Below are 23,951 nucleotides of genomic sequence, written 5' to 3'. Positions count from 1 at the left end.
CCTATAGGAGAGTTTGGGGTCATTCCCTAGTTAGCGTTCCTGCTTTCCTTTTATCTTGGAGTTGTCTGGCTCTGATTGGTTTTTTTGTTATTTATTCCCCTGACTTCATTCTCTGGAGTTTGGCTGGCACTTATGGCACCAACTGGGTCTCTGTTATCTCTCTCCCGGACCAGGGTGATTTAAGCTACTTACTCCCTGGTTGGGAAGGAGAGGTGTAAACCATCCGCTCCTACGTGTCCTTGGTTAGGGAAGATAAGATCTTGTGATTTATTAGCAGGCTGTTAATTGCTCGGCCTTGTTTAACTATCTTGTCTTGGTTTCCCTCGGTCCACTTGCCGGGAAATTTTCCTAACTTCTTACTATCCTGCCTCATGTGAAACCTAGGAGCCCAGCAGAACTGTCTGGCTGTGAGCTCATCACTATCACCTGTGGGCCTAGTCTCCACAGGTGCATGCCATCTCACTAGCCCCTAACCCCGTGGTTGGCAAACTGCGGTTCACGAGCCACATGCGGCTCTTTGACCCCTTGAGTTTTTAGCAAAGGCCAGCTTAGGAGTACCCTAATTAAGTTAATAACAATGTACCTACCTATATAGTTTAAGTTTAAAAAATTTGGCTCTCAAAAGAAATTACAATCGTTGTACTGTTGATATTTGGCTCTGCTGGCTAGTGAGTTTGCCGACCACTGCCCTAACCCATCCCCAACCCACAGAGAGGCCCTTTGATAGACTGGGGAGCCGACAACCCTACTAAAGTAGAGCATCAGGACGGCCTGGAGAGCTTGTGTACAAACCAGAATGGGCTTAGGGAGATGGAAATCTATGGTTTACAAGCTCCTCAGATGTTTCTGATTGTACCAGTCAGGCTTGAAAGGCACTGGTTAATGAAGGATCACTCTGGGCCTCAGTTTCCTCGTCTGTAGAATGGCACTACATTCATTTCTCAGGGTGTAAACACATAATACATTTAAAAAAATATGGAATGCTTCACAAATTTGCGTGTCATCCTTGCACAGGGGCCATGTTAATCTTCTCTGTATCGTTCCAATTTTAGTATTTGTGCTGCCGAAGCGAGCACCATAATACATTTTTAAAAAATATATTTTAATTGATTTCAGAGAGGAAGGGAGAGGGAGAGAGACAGAAACATCAATGATGAGAGAGAATCATTGATGGCTGCCTCCTGCACACCCCCTACTGGGGGTCAAGGCAGAATCAAACCTTTGACCCTTCAGTCCACAGGCTGATACTCTATTCACTGAGCCAAACCAGGTAGGGCAATACATAACACATTTTAAAAGCTTCTTTGAAGGGCTGCACAATACAATGTATTGTTACTATTTCCATTTCAACAAGTAGCTTTGTTTGCAAAGGACGCCCCACTAAGTTTTTAATTCTCCCTCTAATAGCACTGTGAAAATCCAACCATGAAGCCCTGGGCTGTCAAAAGCTTAACAGCCCTCCAAGTAAGCCAGGTGCACTTATAATCTTGCTATTTTGACTAACCTGTTTGTTGTTTTTCAAGTAAAAAACTCACAGAAGTCCTGGGAACACTTTTGCTGGCTTCACTGTCCCACTTCCTACCACCATACTACCCTCCCCCACCCACTGACCCCTGACCCACTGGCTCCTCCTACCACCTACACTCCCTTACTAAGAAGTTTCCAAAGGGCTGTAGGCCAGAGAGGTGCAGGCAAGCTGGCTGGCCTTCAGGGGTTCCCATCCTGAATTCTGGGGTTCCCAGGATCACACTCCCACCCCAAGATCTGGTTTAACTCCCCAAACCCGACTGGGGCAACTTGCCAGACGGAGGCCCTGGGAACCATGCGCAGGACAGAAACCGCCTGAACAGGGAGGGGCAGGTGGCCAGGCATGAGTGCTCATTGACTTTAAATTGCAGGCTGCAGTGGGTCCCACGGGAATGGAGCAGAGCCCAGGAAGAGACAATGTCTGTATGGTCAGGGCTCTGGCCACAGAGACTGGGATATGGGGCCTGGTTAACTCCATGGGCCTGAGTTACGGGGGACATTACACTAGCCCATGACCAGTCTCCCCATCAGGGTTGTCTTGATGCAGATTCTCACTGCGTGTTGGTCTATGAGACCAGTGCTCTCATGAAGACATATGTAAATGCAGAGACTAATGGGAATGGTGCCCTCTGGGAGTTATGCAAATGGCAGCCTTACTCTCTACAACAAGGGAATATAAACTTCAAAAGTATCTTGAGGAGAGTAACTGCTTGATGGGTTTGGTCTCCTTTGAAAGATAAAGATGTTTTATAATTAAATAGAGGTGGTGATTGCACAACATTGTGAATACACTAAATGCCAATGAATTGTTAGTTTTACTATATGTAAATTTCATCTCAATTTTTTAAAGTATTTTGAGGCATTTGAAGGTAAAGTACTAATTGCTTTTAAAGATTTTCCACAACAAGTCAGCCATCTGTACAATGTCACCTCTCTCCCCAGCTTCCGGGGGTTGCTGACAATATTCCAACCTGAAGAACTGGGTTACCTTAAAAGCCCCACTCCCAGGCCTGGGCTGAAGAGGAAGGGAAATGTTCAGATACATCCAAGGCTCTTGGCAGCACTTGCCAGAAAGGGGATAGAAAGGTAGTAGCGCCCTAGCTGGTTTGGCTCAGTGGATAGAGCGTCTGGTTGGCGACAGCTGTTCCAAAGGTTTCCTTAAACCAGCAGTTGCCAACCTTTTGGACCTCATGGACCACCGGTTGGCGACCACTGGGCTTAAGGGTCCCAGGTTCGATTCCAGTCAAGGGCACATGCCCGGGTTGTGGGCTCGATCCCCAGTAGGGGGCGTGCAGGAGGCAGCCAATCAATGATTCTCTCTCATCATTGATGTTTCTACCTCTCTCTCCTCTCCCTTCCTCTCTGAAATCAATAGAAATATATTTAAAAAAAGAAAGAAAGAAAGGTAGAAGCATCAAAGACTGCTGAAGGGCCCACCTAGATGCTGAGAATCCAGATGGTCTGCAATTCTGGGAAAATCCACCACCTTGCTTAATCTAGCCATCCATTTATTCATTCATTCATTTTTTTCACCCAAGGAACATTCACTGAGCCTCTTCAAGTGCTAGCCACTGGAAGTTAAGAAAAGGAGACTACCACCCTCAACAAGCTCATAGTCCAGTGGGAAGATGAAAGGGGAAACAATTTTTAACAGAGATAAGCACCATGTGTAAGGGTGCCCTAAGGCGGGGGGTGGGCACCTAAGGGATGGAGGTTTGGAGTGGAGTCACTGGGGAAGGCTTCCTGGAGGAAAGGATGCCAGAACTGGGTCTCCAAGGCAACCTTGACCTGCGGCCAGCCTAGGCCCCAGGGGAATGGGGGGTGGGGAGAGAAGCACACCAAATGCAGGCTTTATAGGATCTTCCTCCCAGGAGTGACACATTTTTGGGTTTCCCCCCATCGCATCTGCTTCAATGCAGGGAAAGGTGTACAAAACAGCAACAAAGTTTTTTCATCTCCAGGCAGGTGGAAGGGATCCTACCCTTCATTTCACAGGGATGAACCAAGACCCTTGACCCTGGCTCCTCAGAGGGACTAACAGGAAATTCCCCTTCCAGCTCCAAAGGTTCTCCTGGCAGACAAAGGTATGGGGATTTGCCCCCTCCATCACAAGAGTGAGGAGTATCAGAGGGGAAGCCATGTAGAGTTCTTCTCCCTCCCTCCTTCCAGGTGGTTTTTCACTCTGTACCCTAGTTGCTTATACTCTGGGAAAATGCTCCAGGGATAAAGGACTGCCTGTCCTTTTTTCATCACTTTGTGGGAACACAATGAGACAGCAACAAATGTATTTCTTTGGAAAAGAAACAAAATTACTTAGTGTCCATTAACATAGTCCTTCCCATTTGAGAAAGGGTGTTTTAGTAACAGAATGAGACAGTGAATGAAAAAGGTGCTTAGCACACTGCTTCTATGAGGGTATTTACTGAGTGAATGAATGATTCCTAGTAAACTGACCTTACCAAACTGGCTCTGGATGGTTAGTTTGCTTATGAAGATCCACTTTTTAAACATTTCCATTTTTCTTAGTGTTCCACAGTTTTCTGAAATACACTCCCCCCCCCCATTTATTTCCTCCGAGAGAGAGAGAGAGAGAGAGAGAGAGAGAGAGAGAGAGAGAGAGAAAGAAGAAGAAGAAGAAGAAGAAGAAGAAGAAGAAGAACAAGAAGAACAACAAGAACAACAACAACAACACCCTAAGTCTATCTCCTGCCCTGCTCTCAGTCTGTCTGGTGAAAGGAGTGAATGGTCCTCTGATGAATTAATTTCCTGACCTTCTCTCCTGGGCAACAGAAAGACACAACCATACAGGTAACCCCCAACTCTCTTCTTCTCACTTCAAGAGGATGTTATCTACCCCCAGCCCTCCAAGCACTTCACATAACTACCCTGACCTGATATCTTTAATGTTCCCAGCAAGTGACAGGAGGACAGGAGACAAAGGGCAGAGTTCAGGCCTTGCAAGCCCCAGAGGCTAAGGAACTAACTACTCTGTTCTGCTGCAGTCTTGAAGATATCTCCTAATCTGAGTACCCTCATTTATTTTTTATCCATAAATTTGCTTCCAAGGGTGGCTTCCCATCTGGAAAATGGGGGTGGGGTGCAGGGATTGAATTCTGGTCCCTTCCAGTTCTAAGTCTTGATTTGTGCGGATGGACCACGGATCAGCCTTTTATTATTATTATTACTATTATTATTATTATTATTTTTATTTTTTTTTTAATGGGAATGGCAGTGGCCTTACCTCTCCAGCAGGAGACGTCAGTCACGTGCAACCCTGCTTGGAGGCAAGGCCTACCTGTCCGGTTAGGCTCCCGTCTGCCCCGGGGCTGAAGCATCTGATGTAAGTTTGTTCCCCTCTTAAATCAGGATCCTCTTGTTTCAGACCGATAAACCTTTAAAGAAATTAAGGTCCAGGAAGTCCTAATCTACCCCCACCCTCAGCAATCACTTTGTCTCCCAGCACCGCTGCCTGGCCAGATTTCCTGTGGCCCCACCTGAATGATGAAACAAGAGATGGCCATTGCACTCCCGGGCTTTCGGAGATAGAGATCCTTGGTCCTGATGCAACTCTTCGTGTCTTTTACACAAAGCTCTTTGGAAGCAGGGGCGCTAGGACCCGACGGACGCCCGAGGGCTCTGGGCCGCTGTGGGCCCGAGAGTCACTTTTGCACCGCGGACATCAGTAGGGACAAGGGTGGCTCAGTGCATCCGTCTGATTTGGGTCCCAGTTCTCAGCCCCAGGACCAGGCGCTAGGAACCCCAGCCCATCAACACTCCTTTAACCACCCTCCCCCAACCCTTTCCTTGGGAGCAGTTGGGAGATGGGTGCGGACACGGTATGGGGACTAGGCGCATATGGGAGGGGGGAGACGGACCCCCCTCATTAAGCCATCCCCTGGGACTGTAGAGTAACTGGCGGGTGGGCAAGTGGGCTGCGGGGAAGGGGGAGCTCGGAGCCCGGAACGGCCCAGTTTGGGGACCCCATCCCCATCTCCGGATCATTCGCAGGGCAGGGTGAGCGTGGGGTACGTGAGGGAGGGCCGGCCACGTTAAAGTCAGCTCCCCGCTCCGCCGTCCCACGGGCATCCATCCGTGCGCCCAGTTGTCCGCTGAGCTCCAAGTTCCCAGACTCGGGCAACCGTTTTCCCGGCCCACCGCCCCTGCAAGTTCCCCTGCCTCTCCCCCCGCGCGGCGACGGCTACCCCATCCCCCAGCAACACGACCCTATAATAAACAAGTCTTTCCTTGATCCACCCCTGCCGCGAGCGCCCTCGGGGACCTTGGCAGCTGCAGCCGCGGAGGAGCCGTTCTAGAAAGGGGGCGTGGCCACAGCTCGGGGTTCGGCCGCCGAAGTGCTGGGGCTCAGCAGGGGCGGGGCCAGGCCGCTGTCACCGGGCAGGAGAGAACGTTGCGAACGTGCGCCCGGAACCCATTGGCGGAGGCCGGCCACACTCCCGGGTCTGGATTGGGCTGCTGCCCCAGCGGGGCGTGGCTTCTCGGGGCCAGTCCTTATAGCCTCTCGGCGCTGGTGCTAGGGACCGCGGCAGGCCGAGAGGGAGGCGAGCGTGGTCCGAGGGGACAAGTCCGGGCAGCGCTCGGGCATTGGCACCAGTTCGCGCACTCATTCAAGCGGCACCCGTCCCAGCCCTTCTCGCTGACCGCGCCAGCTGGTAAGTGTCCCGTCTGGATGTGCCGATCCCTGCGCGGGGAGGCCTCAGTCGTGCGGGTCCTAGCGTTCCCCGTCCCCCGGCGGGTGCAGCCCCCAGACTGACGCCAGGTCCGTGCCCCTCTTGTCTTAACAGCGTCTTCGGCCGCTGCCGTATCCTGAGCTCATCTGCAAACGTCCCGGAGTCGGTCCTCACCATGCCTAGCCTTTGGGATCGCTTCTCGTCGTCCTCCTCCTCTTCGCCTTCGTCCTTGTCCCGGACGCCCACCCCAGATCAGCCGCCGCGCTCAGCCTGGGGGTCGGCGGCCCGAGAAGAGGGGCTCGGCCGCTGCGCGAGCCTGGAGAGCTCGGACTGCGAGTCTCTGGACAGCAGCAACAGCGGCTTTGGGCCGGAGGACGGTAAGCCACGGGCGGGGGCGGGGGCGGGGGCGGGGGCGGGGGCGGCCGCGACTCGGGGGCCGGGGAGGCGAGCGGAGCGCCGCGCCGGAAGGAGTCAGACCCACCTTGGCTTCCTATCCCACCAGAACCCAGATTGCGGAGGGATGGAGGAGCGGGGGAGGGGGATTGGAGTGTAGGGCACGAGTGTGGGGTGGAAACTGAGGCACAGAGTGCTGGTTTTCTTCGGGAAACAGCATCGCCGCCGCGAGCGAGTTGCTCTGACACCCTCCCCTGTGTGCTCTCCCTTGCAGACTCGGCATACCTGGATGGGGTGTCCCTGCCTGACTTTGAGCTGCTCAGCGACCCCGAGGACGAGCACCTGTGTGCCAACCTGATGCAGCTGTTGCAGGAGAGCCTGGCCCAGGCACGACTGGGCTCGCGGCGCCCCGCGCGCCTGCTGATGCCCGGCCAGCTGGTGAGCCAGGTGGGCAAAGAACTGCTGCGTCTGGCCTACAGTGAGCCGTGCGGCCTGCGGGGGGCGCTGCTGGACGTCTGCGTCGAACAGGGCAAGAGCTGCCACAGCATAGGCCAGCTGGCCCTCGACCCCAGCCTGGTGCCCACCTTCCAGTTGACCCTAGTGCTGCGCCTGGACTCACGCCTCTGGCCCAAGATCCAGGGGCTGTTTAGCTCCGCCAACTCCTCCTTCGTCCCTGGCTTCAGCCAGTCCCTGACGCTGAGCACCGGCTTCCGAGTTATCAAGAAGAAGCTGTACAGCTCCGAACAGCTGCTCATTGAGGAATGTTGAACTTGGGGTCTGGGGGGCCGACACCGACCCCACAGCAGACAACTGAACTTTGGGGGTGGACATTGGCAGGCAGGAGCTGAGGAGCTGCTGCCTGTTAGTTAGAGAACTGACAACAGCCCCTTGAGGGGAGGAAGGGGAGGAGGGGGAGGAAGCGTCTCCCGGGAAGCTCACTGAGGTGTAGAGGTGGCTTCTCTTGGTGGGCACGGGCTTGCCCTCAGTACTGTAGCATGAAACAAAGGTTTAGGGGCCGACCGGGCTTCTGGCTGGATGTGTATGTAGCATGTACCTTCTTTTTATTGTTACCGACAGTGAAGACAACAGTGGTGTGACGGCCAGGAGAGCAGCTGGGCTGCACTGGCCTCTGCAATTGCAATCCGTGTGTGCTCAAGGTAGCTGGCCCTGGGGGGAGGGGGAGGTCCTCGAGGTGTTTTGTGTATCTCATGGTCGGAAGGGGCCAAATGTGTGTGTTCTTTGTTTTTGCATCTTTTGTTTTTTTTGACCGGAGCTTCACTACTGACCTGTTCTAGGCAGCTATCTTACAGACGCATGAATGTAAGAGTAGAAAAGGGTGGGTGTTGGGATCACTCGGGGGATCTTTGACACTTGAGAAAAAAATACACCTGGGAGCTGCGCTTGTCCCACCCCGAAGTGTACGGAAGAGTTTATCTGTGAGTGGTGGGGCTGATGGGGGTGGGGGCTGGCACCCCTGCCCCAGAGGAGTGCCATCTGGGTCTTCCATCTAGAACTGTTTACATGAAGATACTCCCTGTTCATGAATACACTTGATGTTCAAGTATTAAGACCTATGCAATATTTTGTACTTTTCTAATAAAAAAAAGTGTTTGTTAAAAGTTGGTTGAGCCTCTTATTAGTGCTAAGAAATGAAGGGAGTGGGATGGGAACTGTTAAAAGGTGGGTTCAATCAAAGTCAGGCCACCTGTGCGTTTCTCTGTCCCTTTCCGGGGCTGCCTGCCAGCCTGGTAATGGAGGTATGTGGGTTGTGTGCCATCTGTGCCAAGAACCCTGGATCCCTGGCTCTGCTGACTGAGGCTACCAGGGGGAATCACTGGAAGGTGAGGAGTGAGTCAGACCTCCCACAGAGCCTCAGTCAGTAGGCAGAGCTCACCTGGCTGCCCCCTGGGTTACGAGGCCCAGGTACAAGGGGCCCCTAAGCCCAAGTTCCTTACAGGCAATAAAAGGACTGCAAGAAACTGTTTCTGTTTAAAAAGCTCTATTTGTGCTGCAATCATGAAAATTACAAATTTTATCTTTGGATAGAAAAAGGCTATAGGGCAGGGATATCAATCCATGGATTTTGAAAAAGACTATTTCCTTCAAGGCTCTCACTAGACAAGGAAAATAGGGCTCAGAAAGGGACATGACCTCATGGGAGGTGTGGCCCAGGCAGGTGCAGAACACAAACACACACACATACCCGTGCACAGGAAGGTGAAGGAAGGAAGGACAAGTGAGGGCTTAGAGAGCAAGGGGATTGCAGACCTGTTTTCATGGATGACCTGGACTCCTTGTACTCTCTGGGCCCCAATGTCCTTATCAGTGAAATTGAGGTTGGGCCAGATGAAGGCCAAGGCCTTCTCCACTTCTCACTCCCTGGGCCTGGCAGGCAGTCCTCCCACACTGGCCTTTGGAGACTTGTTATCTCCCTTGTTTCTCTTCCTGGTCCCAGATACGCCTTGTTTGCCCAACTGTAAGACGGTAGTTCTTCCACTCGAGTGTGTTGTCAAATCCCTTGGGCCCCCAGTGAACACACAGACCCCTGGGCACCGGGGGAGGCGCTGGCCAAGTGCCGCTGGAGAGGAGCCCCAGGAATTTTCGCCAGGGATCTGACGCAGGGTCCTGCACTTTGGGATGGTTTCGAAAACTCGCATCTCTGTGGCAGAACTGAGTGACTTATTCCCCACAATGGATGAATTTGTGTTAGAACTAGATTTGAAAATGGTGTTAGCAAATGAGAGGGTACCCAGAGCAGTTTTAGGAGAGCCCTCACACTCACACTCATTTTCTGAGCACATCCTCCTAATAGCCACCCTGTGAAGTGTGGGTCTGGTGGGGGTTTGTAATGTTTTACAGATTAGTAATCAGAGGCCCAAGCCCTTGAATGGCCATCTTCTTCTGACCATGGCTGACCTGTCCACTGGGCCCCTCAGGGTAGGAATTGGGAGTGAAGCAGGCTCAACATCTGTGTGGTGTCACTTTCCCACGAATTCAGATCTGTGCCAACACTCACGGCTGTGCTTCCCTGGCCCCAAGAGAGGAGCAAGGAAAACAACTGGGGATAGCTCCGGAGCAGAGTCTTGTTGGTACATGGAGGCTGGAGGCAAGTAACCATTAACCCCTTTCCAGGACTAGGAGGCAGCAAGCACACTCAGCTTTTCTTAAATGGTTCGACTGAGGCCAGAGGAAAGCTTGGGTTCCCAAGAAAGCTCAGCTGAGACACCCGCTCCTGAAGCTCGACGGGCTTTTTTCACCGTCACAGGCTTGTAAACCTCCACAGGCGGGACAGAAGGGCTCCCAGGTGGGAGCTCGTGGGCCTCCTCAGATGCAACAGGAAGCCCTGCCCCAGACATTGGGCTTTTGAAGGGAAGATGGGGCTAAGACTTTGTGGTTTGATTACGCCTGTTGCCTAGTGTAGAGGAATGTTAAAGGCTGAGATCCTAAAAGAGAGGTAGTGTCCTTGTGGCTAAGACCGCCATGCAGTAAAGATAGTGAAGTGTGGGTTTGAATCCTGGCTCAGACATTTCTAAGCTGATGACCTTGAGCAAGTCACTTTGTTTCCTCTGTAAAATGGGGGTGATAGTGAGGAAGCTAGTGGCTGGGCAAGAAATGAGAGGCCTGTGCTGGCTGAAGAGCAAGCACCCTGCACAACAGGGACCACCTTTGACTTCCTTCCCCTCTGGTCCTGCTTTTCTCTAACATCTTTTCAAAAGCCATTATTTTAACAACAGTCATGTCAACATATGACCTTAATACATTCTTGTGAAAAACATCATTTTGGAGTAATGTGCTCAGATAGCTGTTCTTCTAAGCTGTATTCTTCTAAGCCTGGCATATATTAAGCACCCTGTAAAAGATTCCTTTCGTAAGCCCTGGCCAGGGAACTCAGTTGGTTGGAGTGTTGTCCCAATACGCCAAGGTTGCTTGCTCCCTGGTCAGGGTACAAGGGGTGTGTATGTATGTGTGTGTGTGTGTGTGTGTGGGGGGGGGTTCCTTTAATATTACCCCATGGTTCAGAAGAAAATGCAAAGGCCAAGAATGGCTCAGTGAGCAGGGCTGCAGGCCTAAGATGGGAAGTGTGGCTTCCTAATTCATGGTCCTTCCATTCAGCTCCCCGAGACCTCCTGCTTCCCCAGCTCAGGGTGTCTGGGTCAGCCACATCCTACTTTTGCTGGTAGAGGTGACCAAGTGCTGGTGAGGCAGCCCAACTGAGGAAACATGAGGCACAGAAACCAGGCTCAATGAATAGATTATTACAGGACTCTGTCATTATCCTGAAAGGGGACGCTTTATGAAAGAATCACAAATTAGAATACAGCCCATTAAACCCAGACATATCCATGCAGGAGCCCAGTGAGGAGTCTTCATCCCCATTCCAACTGTGGCAATGACTGTGGTCATGTAGTACTAGTGGCTCTGAAAGCAGACACTGATGGACTGTCACTTGATTACTGCATTCATTCATTCAACCCATACATAATTAAATGGATCCGTGGGGCTGCAAGGGAAAGCCAAAGTAAGTGGGAACCCCTAAGAAACTGATTCTCTCTTTCTCTTTCTATCTCTCCCTCCACTAGGTAGTGACACACACACTAACTTCCCAGGAAAAAAAATCCGACAATATAGAATGACTAAAAGTATGTAAGATAAAACTAATTTTACTGTATACTTAAAATTGATCAATTTTATTCAATGTAAATTACACTTCACTATATGAATTTTTTACTTATTTTTAGAGAGGAAGAGAGAGAGTGAGGAGAAACAGTGATGTGAGAGCAATACATCGATTGGCTGCTTTCCACACACCCACTACCGGGATAGAGCCCCAAACCTGGGCATGTGCCCTGACCTGAATCCTGACCTGTAATCCAACCAGCAACCCTTTGGTGCACAGGGACAATGCCTAACCAACTGAGCCACATTGGCCAGGGCTTCAATGAATTGTTGAAAAAGGTATATGTACACAAAAATTAACTCAAAGTGGATCACAGACCTAAATGGAAGAGCTAAACTATAAAACTCTTAGAAGAAAATATAGGAATAAACCTTCATGATCTTGGATTAGGCAATGATTTCTTAGATATGACACCAAAAGTACAAGCAATAAAACAGATGATCAACAAGTTGGACTTTATAAAATTTAAAAACATTTGTATTTCACAGGACACAATCAAGAGAGTAAAAAAAAAAAAAAAATCCCACAGACGGGGAGAAGATATGCTGCAAATCATATATTGATAAGTGATTTACATCTAGAATGTATAAAGAACTCTTATAACAATTAAAAATGAGCAAAGAATCTGAATAGGCATTTCTCCAAAGAAGATGTACAAATGACCTATAAGCCATTTATGAAAAGATGTTTAACATTATTGGTCATTAGGAAAATGTAAATCAACTTTCAAGGACATACCATTTCATACCACCAGAATGGCTATAATCAAGGAGACAGATAATGTCAAGTATTGACAAGGATATGGAGAAACTGGAACCCTCATACATTGTTGGAGGAATTGTAAAATGGTGCAGCTATTTTACAATTCCTCATAATGTTAAATATAGGGTTACCATCTGACCCAGCAATTTCACTTCTAGGTATATACCCAAGATAAATGAAAACATATACCCACATAAAACCTTATATATGAATGTTCATAGCAGCATTATTCAAAATAAAAAATAAAAAGAGAGAGGAAAAAAACAACTTATTGATACAGACAACAGTGTGGTGATTGCAGGGCAAAGGAGGGAGGTGGAGGAGGCTATAGGAGGGATAAAGGTGATGAATGGAGACTTGACTTGGGGTGGTGAACATATAATACAGTGTACAGATGATATGTTGTAAAATTGTGCTCCTGAAACCTGTATAATTTTATTAACCAGTGTCATTCAAATAGATTCCATAAAAAGTAAATAATTTAAAATGTTTTAATACACAAAATATATAAAATGAGCTCCAGTAGTTTTTTTGTTTGTTTGTTTTCTTTAAAAAAATTTTTTTTTTAAAATTGATTTCAGAGTGCAAGGGAGAGGGTAAGAGAGATAGAAACATCAATGATGAGAGAGAATCATTGGTCTGCTGCCTCCTGCACACTCCCTACTGGGGATCCAGCCGTGACCTACTGTGACCTACTGGTCCATAGGTCTACGTTCAATCACTGAGCCACGCTGGCCGGGGAGCTCCATCAGTTTTAAAAATAAATTATAGCTCCACAATTAAATATGGTAACTTATGAACCACATGTAAATAAATATGGTAAATTTTTCACTAAGAAAAGGAAAACGAAAGAAAAGCCTTGAGTATTTTGGATCAAACTTATGTATCGTCTGTCTCTGCCAGTAGAATGTCAGCCCACATTTTTTATGTCTAGAACAGAGCCTGGCCTATCGAGAAAACTAATGAGCCCAGGCAGATGCTGAAGGCGGCGGAGGGCCAGGTCCTGGTACTGAATGGCGAAGGCATCTCCTGGGCCGCCTGGCGGCCATCGGGGCCAAGCAGGTGCTGCGGGGCCGGAAGGTGGTGGACGTGCACTGTGAGGGTATAACATTTCTGGCAATTTCTACAGAAACAAAACGAAGTACCTGGCCTTCCTCTGCAAGCGGGTGAACACCAACCCCTCCGTCGGCTCTCACCACTTCCTAGCCCCACCCCCCACTGCATCTTTTGCAGACAGTGTGAGGCCAAGCAGGCCGGACCCCTTGGACCACCTCAAGGTGCTTGATGGGATCCCGCTGGCCTATGACATGAAAGAGCAATGGTTCCCGCGGCCCCCAAGGTTGTGCGCTGGAACCCTACACTGAGGTTGGCCGCCTACACGGAGGTTGGCCTACCTGGGACGCCTGGCTCATGAGGTTGGCTGGAAGTTCCAGGCAGTCACAGCCACTCGGGAGGGGAAGGGGAAGGAGAGGGCCAAGATCCATTACTGGAAGAAAAGGCAGCTCGTGAAGATGCAGAAACAGGCCAAAAAGAAGGTGGAGAAGAAAACTGACAGATACACAGAGGTCCTCAAGACCTCTGGTCTTCTGGTCTGAGCCCAACAAAACTGACTGTTAATTCCTAAAACAACAAAACACCAAGCTAATGAACATGTGTAGAAGAAAGGAGGGATCGAAGGACCATGACATCCCAAATCTTCCATCGCCTGGAGAGGCCCCTTTGGGCCACTTCCAAACACTTTTTTAAAAAATGTGGTAAAGTGTACAACATAAAATCTACCATACTAACCATTTTAAGAGTACAGTCACTAGTGTTGAATATATTCTCATTGTTGTGCAACCTTTCTCTAAAACTTTTCATCTTGTAAAACTGAAACTTTGTACTCATTAAACAACAATTCCCCATTGCCCCTCCCCTGGGCCCCTGGCAACTGCCATTTTCCTTTGTGTCTCTATGGATTTCACGACTCTAGGTACCTGATGGAAGTGGAATCATATAGTATCTGCCTTATTGTGCCCGGCTTACCTGACTTAGCACAATGTGTGCAAGGTTCATCCATGTTGTAGCAACTGTCAGAATTTCCTTTCTTTTTAAGGCCGAATAATAGTCCATTGCATGTCTACACCACATTTTGCTTATCCATTCATCCATCAATAGATACGTGAGTTGCTTCCTTCTTTTGGCTATTGTGAACAATTCTGTTATAAATATGGGTGTACAAATACCTCTTCGAGACTTGCTTTTACTTCTTTTGGGTATATGCCCAGAAGTTGAATTGCTGGATCATATAATAATCCTACTTTTAATTTTTTGGGGAACTACCAAACTGTTTTCCACAGCAGCTGCACCACTTTACATTCCCACCAACAATGCACAAATTCCAAGCACTTTTATGCCACTCCACATCCCATCCACGTTCAAATTAGCCCAGCAATCAAGTCCCACTGCACCCATCCCTACAAGGGGGTGAAGGGCTGGATGAGGGCTATGGATCTGCGGTACTCTACATGCTCTAGGAAGCTGGAGGAGAGAGGGTGACAGAGTGAGGACAGGTTCCAAGAGGAGGAAGGATGAAACTTCAGCCCCAAAGATGTGAGGGCAGCTCTCCTCATTCTCTCACAAGGACCTCTCCCAAGGCATTCCGATTCCCTGTCAGAGACCCTCTGGGGGAAGGCTGAGGCTGGGGAGAGTAGCAGAGCTGATTTGAGCCAGCACATCTTGGAGGACAGGAGAGGAGCCCAGGCCTCCCAGGGGAGAAGGGCTAAGGATTGAGGCACCTGTCCCAGTGGCCCCCAACCCATTCTGAACCTCCATTAGCTATCATTGATTGACTTAATCTAAGACAAACCTGTGCTCCAGTAACCATGCTAAGTGAATTTGTATTTTATTCACTGTAATTGTATCTGCATACATTTAAAAAAGCAGCAGGACTAATATGGGCCAGACATGCTATGGGTACAATCTCTAGACAAGACAGGCCTCATTGGAACCTGCCTGCCTCTGGTGATGACTCAAGCCCTCACTCAAGCCTTCCCCCATTGCCCCCCCAAGAGATCAGCAGAATGCTAACAGCACACTCCAGCATGGGGCTACAAGGAAGGGCAAGCTCAGGACTCGAGAGGATATAGAGCTCATATCTATAAAATACTTTACATCGTTAACTCATTTAACATACCACCAATTCAATGAAGTAGATACTATGATTATTATTCTCATTTTACAATGAGGAAACAGGTACATGGAGCAATGTAAGAAGGTTAGAGTGGGAGTGGAAAGACCTTCAGTCTAGTATGATTTTGCCACTGACCCGTGTTTCTTCATCTTTAAACTGAAGGGGTGGGACTAAAGGACATGGGAGTGATTCTCTGAGGCAGAGCAGAGCAGTCATCTGCTGCCTCTATGGCTTTTCCCCAGCCCCGCCCACTCATCACTGCTCCCTGGGTTCCAGCCTCGGGTGGGGGTGGAGGAGGAAGAACAGAGCTGCCTTGCAGGTCACTGGGCAAATGCTTGACTGCTTTCTGGGGTGAGTCCAAGTCTGGAAAGGGAACGTTAAGAAGAAATTTCCACGGCCCTTCCTTCAGCCAGGGATTTTCCATTCTGTCTGGGCAGACATGTCTCTCAGAGAAGGGATCTGGCAATCCATAGGAGTTATTGAACGGCTCAGCTCTGTGCTGGGGTGAGTGTAAGACCTGGTTCTGGTTTTGGTTCTGGTTCCTGCCCTAGAAAAGGGGGCAAGTGTGTTGGGAAGGCACAACTGCCCAGGAAGATGAAGGAGGGGGGTGGGGTGGGAACCAGGATGGTATAGAACAAAGTATTCAGCCTAGATTAAGAACCCGAGAGAGAGCCCAGCAGGGACAGGAACCATCAGGGGAAACTTCCTACAACAGGAGACCTGAGCTGGAGGGGCAATGGAGAAGGAGGCCTGCAAAGGGGACAGGAGCATGCAGAACAGAGGAGAAGGGAGATAACGTGGACCCGCTTTGCAAAGGGTGCCATGAGCACGGGACAGTGTAGTGGCCAGGAGAGAGCTGGATGCAAGAAGTGGAAAATTTGGTGAAGCAATACAGCCAAGGCAGGGGCTTGCGCTCCGGCCTCTGCACTAGCTGTTCCCTCTGCTGGGAACATGCCTCCCTCACAGCCTCACCTGTTGGTCAGGTTTAGCTCAAAAGTCCCCTGCTCCACAGGGGAGCCTTCCCTGGCCACTCCTGCTAAAGCAGCCTTGAGCCACTCTCTAGCAATTACCCACGTTCCTTTTCTCCCCAACACTTGCCACCACCTGCACTTACCCTGTTTCTTTTAGTGGCTGCCTCCCTCCCAGTGATAGGAGTTCCATGAGAGCAGAATGGCTTGTCTCCATCCAATCCCCAGAGCCCAGCACATAGCAGGCCCTCAATAAATATTAAGTTTAACTGAACTGCTCTTGGAGTGTTACGATGAAAGGAAGCCCATAATGATGTTGTTTTTTCCCTGAGCACTATTATATGCCAGGTACTGTGGTAAGTGCTTTACAAACATTATCTCATTTATTCCCCTATGAGGGAGATGCTACTATTATCCCTAACAGGTGAGAAAACGGAGGTCCAGAGGGATTGGTTGGGTTGCTCAAGGACACACAGAACCAGGATTTGAACTCACACTTTTAACCTCTAGGCTACCACTGTCTGATGGAAATACAATATGAACCACATAAGTAACTGAAGATTTTTCTAGTAGCTACCTTAAAAAAAAAAAAATCAGGTGAGGTGCACTCCTCCTCTCCGGAGCAGACCCTCGTCCCCCTCTTCTTCCCCCAGGTGTGTCACCTTTGTCTTTCCCTCTCTCAAGCTCCAACGGCCCTTCTTTTGCTTCTGTAACTTGTTTGCTGAGCTTGGGCAGCCCAGCTGGCTCACTTCTACTACCTCTGTAATTTTCTTTCTTTTGTTGTTAATCCTCACCCGAGGATATTTTTTCTGCTGGTTTTTTTTTTAGAGAAAGTAGAGGGGAGGGAGAAAGGGAGGGAGAGGGGGGAGATGGGTGGAGAGAGAGAGAAGTGGAAGAGAGAGAGAGAGAGAGATGTGAAAGAGATACATTGATTGGTTGCCCCGAAGGAGCATGGCCCGGGGCTGGGACTGAACCTCCAGGTACGTGCCCTTGACCAGGAATCAAACCCATGACTTGTCAGTGCGTGGGCTGATGCTTTAACCACTGAGCAACACCAGCCAGGGCTACCTCTGTAACTTGCTAAATAAACTTTTCCTTAAAAAGCAGATGGGCCCTAGCCAGTTTAGCTTAGTGGATAGAGTGTTGGCCTGTGGACTGAAGGGTCCCGGGTTCGATTCCGGTCAAAGGCACATGCCTAGGTTTCGGACTCAATCCCCAGTGTGGAGCGTGCAGGAGGCAGCCAATCAGTGACTTTCTCTCATCGTTGATGTTTCTATCTCCCTCTCCCCTCCTCTCTGAAATTAATAAAAATACATTTTAAAAAAGCAGGTGAAATTAATTTTAACAATATATTTTGTTTAAAATGATATATTAAAAATATGATCATTTCAACATGAAATCAATATAAAAATATTATGATACTTTTACATTTTATTTTACTAAGTATTCAAAATCTGGTGCCTAGTTTTTACACTTACAGCACTTGCTAAGTTTTCATTAGAAAATTATCTATATTTAGATTTCATAAAATTTGCAGTTGAAAAAATGATTCACATACCCAAGTTGTTCCACACATATTTAAATGTTTTGCAATAACAACATTATCAATTTTAAAACTTAAATGAAAACTGATTAAAGTTAAATAAGATTTAAAATTCAGTTCCTCCGCTGCATTCGTTACATTTCAAGTGCTCAACAGCCACCTGTGGTTAGTGGCCACTGTGCTGGACAGCACAGCTCTAGGCTGCACAGGTTCATCTGCCGAGAAGGTAGTGTGGGTGGGAGAGGTCCAGCAGGAGGGAACCAGAGCAGGCTGGACACCAGGTGTGGGAGGGAAAACTGAGTGGTAGGACTGGGCCCACATACTAGTAAAATGTGGTGGGATGACCAGCCAGGACTCCCACCAGCCAGCATAGGCTGGACCCACTTACAAGCGAGTGCCTCCTATGGGTGTTCTGTAGGTCTGGGCTTCCTTTCACCAAGGAAGTGGTGGTGGCCCTCAGATTGCTGGGTGACTCCTCTCACAGTTGCTATTCCCTCTAACACCACCACAAGGGATCCTGGGGGTGCATGAGGCTGGCTCTAAGCAAGCTCAGGCTTGGTGGGTGGAATGATCTCCCTCTTCCCTTCCCTACCTGTGGTCAGCTGGCGGGGTCAGGTGTGTGGTTCTGGTTAAACAACTCTGGAGTCAAGTATGCCTGGGTTCCAATCCCAGCTCCACCAATTCCTTGCCGTGTGATTTTAGACAAGTCAAGTCCCCCTTTGAGCTTCAGTTTCTTAATCTTGAAAATGAAAACCAATAACGAAATGTTGTGAGACTCTGATAATGTCTATAGAGTGCTCATAGTAAACAATCAATTAACACAAGCTATTCTTCCTAGATAATATCCTTTTCTGTTAAGAACAAAAACGTAGGCTGAAAAACAAACCAACAAACAAAAAACGTAGACTGGAGAATGTTCATGATCACTGGAAAGATTTCCAAAGTGAACTGTGGAGGTGGATGATGGTTCCTTCCTCAGCCACGCGTCCCCCCCCCCCCACCCCCCGCCCCAATCCTCCTGCCCCACATCCCCTGCATAACACAGACCTGGTTTACTATCAGGAGTCTGGAGGGGGATGTGCCAAAGGCCCTGGGTGCCTGAACATGGGATTAAAATGGCCAAGAGACACCTTCTAGAAATGTGGAGAGTGAGTCAAACTGAATCAGGAGCAGGTGAGGTCACCCTGGGTCCCTAGAGTTACTCAGAGTGACACTGGTATATGACTGGCAGGAATGACGGATGAACTGGGCTCCAGGAAAGCAGGTGGGGCTGGAAACCACCCAAGACAAGGAAACTGTCGGCGTGGAAAATCCAGGCAGGCAGAGGCCAAAGTTAGCTTGGACCGGGTATTTTTGAGAGTAGGGCAACTCCAACTCCCTCTCCCGGTTAGCACCCCACACGAGCCTTCCCCCAATCTTCCCAACTTCAACTCCCCAGCCCCCAAACCTTTGCTCTGCTGGGTCCCCAGAAGTGCCAGGGCTGAGACAGCCCGGAGCAGACCTTTGTCCTCTGCCCTGCCAAATTAGCTCTTGTCACCTCATTCTGCCCGCATTTCCAACATTTCCTGTCTTGTCTGTCAACCTCTACTGGAATTAGCGCTCCTAAAGGTAGGAGGGCTCTCTCTTGCTCACTTACATCTCCTGGGCACAGCTCAGACGCTGACATATAGCCGAATGTCTCGTAGATACCTGTTGAGACAGTAGACTCAAGACCTACGTGGGTTCTCACTGCATTTCTCACCATCGTTATGTGGGTCAGCCTCTGAGCCTTGTTCCCACATCTACAGAGAGGGAAACATAATCTCTGAAGGTCCTGGAAAAGGACCAGGTCAGAAAGCAGGGAGGATGAAGCACCCAGCTGGTTCTACCAAGTGTCTGATGGATAATGTTTCAGACGCAGCTCATGCGCAGATGAACTTAGAGAAGAGGTAACTGAGGCACAAGGAAATCATGCTGAAAGACCACCTGGGTCACAGTGGTCGGCAAACTCATTAGTCAACAGAGCCAAACATCAACAGTACAACTGAAATTTCTTTTGAGAGCCAAATTTTTTAAACTTAAACTTCTTCTAACGCCACTTCTTCAAAATAGACTCGCCCAGGCCGTGGTATTTTGTGGAAGAGCCACACTCAAGGGACCAAAGAGCCGCATGTGGCTCGCGAGCCGCAGTTTGCCGACCACGGACCCGGGAGAACAGAACAGCGCCTCTGCTTAGGTCACTCTGATTCAGTTTCGCTGGGAGTTTCCATCCAGAGGTCTTCAAGTGTGCCAGCCTGTTCCTGCCTTGGCAGATAGCCTTTCCCCACTCAGCTTCCTTTTTGGGTTGGGGCCTGGCTCCTGGTGGCAGGGAGGGTCTTGGAGACACTGAGATGGCTGCCTCTGGTGCTGGGTGAGCCAACACTCTGTGTGTTTGTGCGTGTGCGTGTGTGTGTGTGTGTGTGTGTGTGTGTGTGTGTGTGCGTGTGTGTAGGGGGGAAGTCTTTACTCCATAAGCAGCCACTGGTTCCCCACTACACCCCAGCAGGGAGGCAGTCCGGCTTTGTGGTGAGATGCTTGGACTCTGGAGTCAGACTGGAATCACATTAAAGGAGTTAATGCACATAGCCCTTCCCAAGGCCCAGTCCCCTACCTGAAAGAGAGGCTATGAGGATGGTGCATGTTCAGCACTCAGCACAGCGCCCAGCTCACCATAAACACTTAAGAAATTTTTGTTATTAGTTAGTTTGTTAGACTATCAGCCCTGTGAGGACACAAGGGACACTTGTTTTGGCCATTGCTTATCCACAGCCAACATTCTTAGTAGGTGCTCAGGTGGCTGAATGAACAAGTGGAGGAAGGAGAGAAAGAAGAGGAGGAAGGGAGGAAGGGAGGAAGAAGGGAGAGGAAGGAGCAGATTTGTTCTGGGAGCTCCTAGCTTCCATGCCTACCAAACTCTCCCTCTGTCCCCAAGACACCAGAGTGAGCCGACTCAAGGCTTCTCTCACTGCATGCTGTGCGCGGTCCAGGAGCACTGATCTCAGATGGGAGTAATGAGTCTAAATCCTGGAGCCACGCACCAGTTGACTAAACTTAGCCTCCTCAACATTCTCCTCTATAAAATGTGGATGATCATACCAACGACCTTGCTGAATTGTAGGGAGGTCCAAAAGATGTACATAAATACACTGAGTACATTTGTAAACTGAAGAGTATTAGAGGTTATTTCGGTGGAGTGATAGGCAGTGTAGGCTCTGGAACCAGCCTTCACGCCATCAAATCCCACAGTTTGCAGACCCTGAGCCTCAGTTTCCTCATTTGTAAAACAGGGGTAATTATAGTTCCCACCTGACAGAGTTGTGAGGATTAAATGAGATAATGCATGAAAAGCTTTTGAATCAGTGGCCACAATAATCCTCAGGAACTACTTCTCACTAAAGTGTGAATGAGTGATAAGACCTACTATGTTCCCTCTCCCAGGGGCATTTAAATATTAATGCAAGTTAATGAGTGAAATCCTATCTCATGATGGAATCTTAAAAGAAGGTATAAAGGGAGTAGAGAAGGGCTCCCTAGGGCCCTCAAAACCACAGTTGTTGCCCTAGCTGGTTTGGCTCAGTGGATAGAGCATCAGTCTTCAAACTGAAAGGTCCCAGGTTTGATTCCGGTCAAGAACACATGCCCAGGTTGTGGGCTTGATCCCCAGTGGGGGGCTTATAGGAGGCAGCCAACCAATGATTCTCTCTCAGCATTGATGTTTCTCTCTCTCTCTCCCTCTTCCTTCCTCTCTGAAATCAATAAAAATATATTTAAAAAAACATACACCCACAGATGTTGCCTAATGCACAAATCCTGCCTGGTCCAGAGAGGGACCACCCACAGGGAAAGGGAGAACATAGTCCTAGTGTCTAATGAACCGCTCTTCTGCTTGGAGAAACAGGAAGCTAGTAGGCCCAGGACAGTAGCACACCTCAGCCAAATATGGAGGGCCTTCTGTGGCAGGGCAGGCAACAGCCCGGACCGGCGGTCGGAGAGGCTCCAGGACCCTCCGGAACAGCAGCCTCGGCAGGAGGTGGGCATGGGCACCAGATGTGATGAGGACTGACCTGAGACCAGGGAGGAGGGGGGGTTCTCTCCCACTGCAGGGCCTCACCTTCTCCATCCAGGTTTTCTCTAAGTGCGTACCAGGCTGCACCTGGAGTAAAAGTGCGGAGAATTTCAGAACGTGGGTTCTGGAGTCAGGCGACCAGGGCTCAATCCAGGCCTCATCTCTTCTCCACTGTGAGACCTGTGATAACAAGGTGGAGTTAGCAACTGCCACCCGTTCCCCATCGCTTCCGTTTCTCCTTTGAGAAAACATTCCTCCCTCCTTCCCTATCAGCCCATTGGTGAGGCCGCAGCTGTGGGGCCTGTGACCAGACCTGCCAATCAGCACTGAATCTTCCTGGGCAGATTTTATCCAGGTAGTCATTTGAGTAGTCATTTGACGCCCCCCCCTCCCCCCCGCCCCCAACTGTACAATTAGAGTGAATCCTGGAACTTGTGCCCCAATTACCAAGAAGAGACTCGCTTTTCTACTGAACTAGAACTTGGAATGATATGAACCCCTCACAGAGTTCAAATATGACACCAAGTTGGTGAAGGCCGAGCAGAGAGATTCACTCTTTATGACGCTTTTGAATCTCCAGATCAAGTCATGCCTGGATTTCTGTTTCCAAAGCCAGTAAACTCCCTGCTTAGCATAACCCAGTTTGAGTCAGGTTTTTGTCATTTGTATCAGAAAGAGTCTGCAATCCACATGGTGAACTTTCTTAACCTCTCTGTAAACTTCAGCTTCCTCATCTGCAAAATAAGGGATATTTCTCAGGAGAAAGGAAGGGTTGTTCTGGGATGATTAAAAGGATTGATCAGGGCCCAGCACTAACACAGAGCCTGACACACGTTAGACACTCAAAAAACATCAACTTTTAGGTGTTCCCTAAGTGTCTGTCCCTGACTCTGGCCCCTGGAGGTGAACTGCAAGGGCCACCTGTGGGGTCCCAGGAAACGCTGATGTGTGTGTGGGGTGGGGGTGAGGCCTGCCTGACCCATCCGGATGACAGGTGGCACCAAGAAATACTCGGGGCGGGGGGAGGGGGCGGTGTCATGATTATTGTTCCTCATTCTCAGTCTAATCAAGCCCATTTCACTGATGAGGGATGTGAGACCCAGAGCGGAGACCCAGGGTAATGCCAAATCCAGCGCCCACGCTGCTGGCTCGGCCCTCCCGTGCCCCGCTCCTTGCCAGGTCTCAGTCCCAGCCAGGCTACGTTAAACCGGTCTGTTACTGTGAAGTGAGGGCTCCCATGAATAATGAAAGGGCAGAAAGATGTTACAAACCCCCCTCCCGCCTTCCGGAGAGGGCGGGCTCTGTCCTCTTTACCCCGCCGGCTCCCACAAAGGGCCCTTTCCGGGGAAGTCTGGGTTCCCGGTTCTGACCTCCTGCAGGCCTGGCGCTGTCACCCGTTAGCTGCGGTTTCCCCCGGAGCGCGCCTGACGCAGTTCTGCTGCAGGAAACCACGCAAGTCCCCCGCGTGGCACGACCCTTCCTTCCGCGGGGCGCAGGGCGCAGGGGGCGGGGCGCGGGGCGGGGTGGGGTGGGAACGGCACCGCCCACTTCCCTTCAGGTAACCACCGACCGGCCAGACGCTTCTCACGTCCAGGGACGGAGCTCACCTGGGGCTTTTGCCGGGCCGCCTCCTGGAGCCTCAGTTTCCTCATCTGTAAAGCGGCGCCCAGAGCCCCGGCCCGTGTGTCTCAGTTGGTGAGGGCGTGTCCCCTCCCGAAGGATCGCGGGTTCCATTCCCGGCCAGGGCACCTAGCAAGGCTGCGGGTTCGATCCCCGTCTGGGGAGGCAACCGATGGATGTTTCTCTCACACACCAATGTTTCTCTCCCTCTCCCTCCCTCTCCCTTTCTCTCTCTTTCGAATCAAGGAAAAAATATATCCTCTGGTGAGAATTAAAAAAATCATAGTAATAAAGTGGCTCCCACACATTTCAGGCCGTTTTGAGGGCGTTATGGAGAGAATGACTCCGACGGTGTTCAGCACAGGGATGGACGCAAAGGAACGGGGGTCAGACCCCCTCCACCAAACGGAGAGGAAGGCGCGCCGGATGCGGGCAGAGTGTGGATTCGAACCGGGGTCTTACTCTCCTGCAAGGCCACCGACTTCCACTCCAGGAGCTCCAGTCTTTGGCCAGCGG

General features: G+C 49.9%; 1 protein-coding gene, 1 long non-coding RNA gene, 1 other non-coding gene and 1 pseudogene across 4 annotated transcripts; 2 read left to right on the top strand and 2 right to left on the bottom strand.

The window, feature by feature from the left end:
* Window positions 1–969: 969 nt before the first annotated feature.
* On the bottom strand, window positions 970–1,076 carry LOC114232942 (U6 spliceosomal RNA). The gene has a single exon (XR_003619056.2). It is a non-coding gene; the product is annotated as a U6 spliceosomal RNA (small nuclear RNA).
* Window positions 1,077–6,037: 4,961 nt separating this feature from the next.
* On the top strand, window positions 6,038–8,227 carry DDIT4 (DNA damage inducible transcript 4). Its single transcript, XM_008145404.3, has 3 exons — window positions 6,038–6,197; window positions 6,330–6,592; window positions 6,883–8,227. The coding sequence occupies exons 2-3, from the start codon at window positions 6,391–6,393 to the stop codon at window positions 7,374–7,376; spliced, it is 696 nt and encodes a 231-aa protein (XP_008143626.1). The 5' UTR covers window positions 6,038–6,197; window positions 6,330–6,390; the 3' UTR covers window positions 7,377–8,227.
* A 2,665-nt stretch (window positions 8,228–10,892) lies between these two features.
* LOC114232899 (uncharacterized) lies at window positions 10,893–21,986 on the bottom strand. Of its 2 annotated transcripts, XR_008558733.1 has the most exons (4): window positions 21,861–21,986; window positions 18,324–18,470; window positions 14,074–14,246; window positions 10,893–11,109 (listed from the first exon to the last, which is right to left on the bottom strand). It is a non-coding gene; the product is annotated as an uncharacterized LOC114232899 (long non-coding RNA). The 2 variants fall into 2 exon arrangements; XR_003619013.2 differs by lacking the exon at window positions 14,074–14,246.
* On the top strand, window positions 12,934–13,643 carry LOC103289587 (60S ribosomal protein L13a-like; annotated as a pseudogene).
* Window positions 21,987–23,951: the final 1,965 nt, after the last annotated feature.

Source organism: Eptesicus fuscus, chromosome 17 (genome assembly GCF_027574615.1).
Source record: "Eptesicus fuscus isolate TK198812 chromosome 17, DD_ASM_mEF_20220401, whole genome shotgun sequence".
NCBI classification, from domain to species: domain Eukaryota; kingdom Metazoa; phylum Chordata; class Mammalia; order Chiroptera; family Vespertilionidae; genus Eptesicus; species Eptesicus fuscus.
The sequence above is the reverse complement of the archived record's forward strand: the minus strand, read 5'-3'. Positions and strand labels throughout refer to the sequence as shown.

What these genes read in the sequence shown, in the direction of transcription:
- DDIT4 (XM_008145404.3), top strand. Translation starts at nt 6,391, where the DNA reads ATGCCTAGCCTTTGGGATCGCTTCTCGTCGTCCTCCTCCTCTTCGCCT. An exon ending in CGGCTTTGGGCCGGAGGACG is followed by an intron (nt 6,593 to 6,882) that starts GTAAGCCACGGG and finishes TCTCCCTTGCAG; the next exon opens with ACTCGGCATACCTGGATGGG.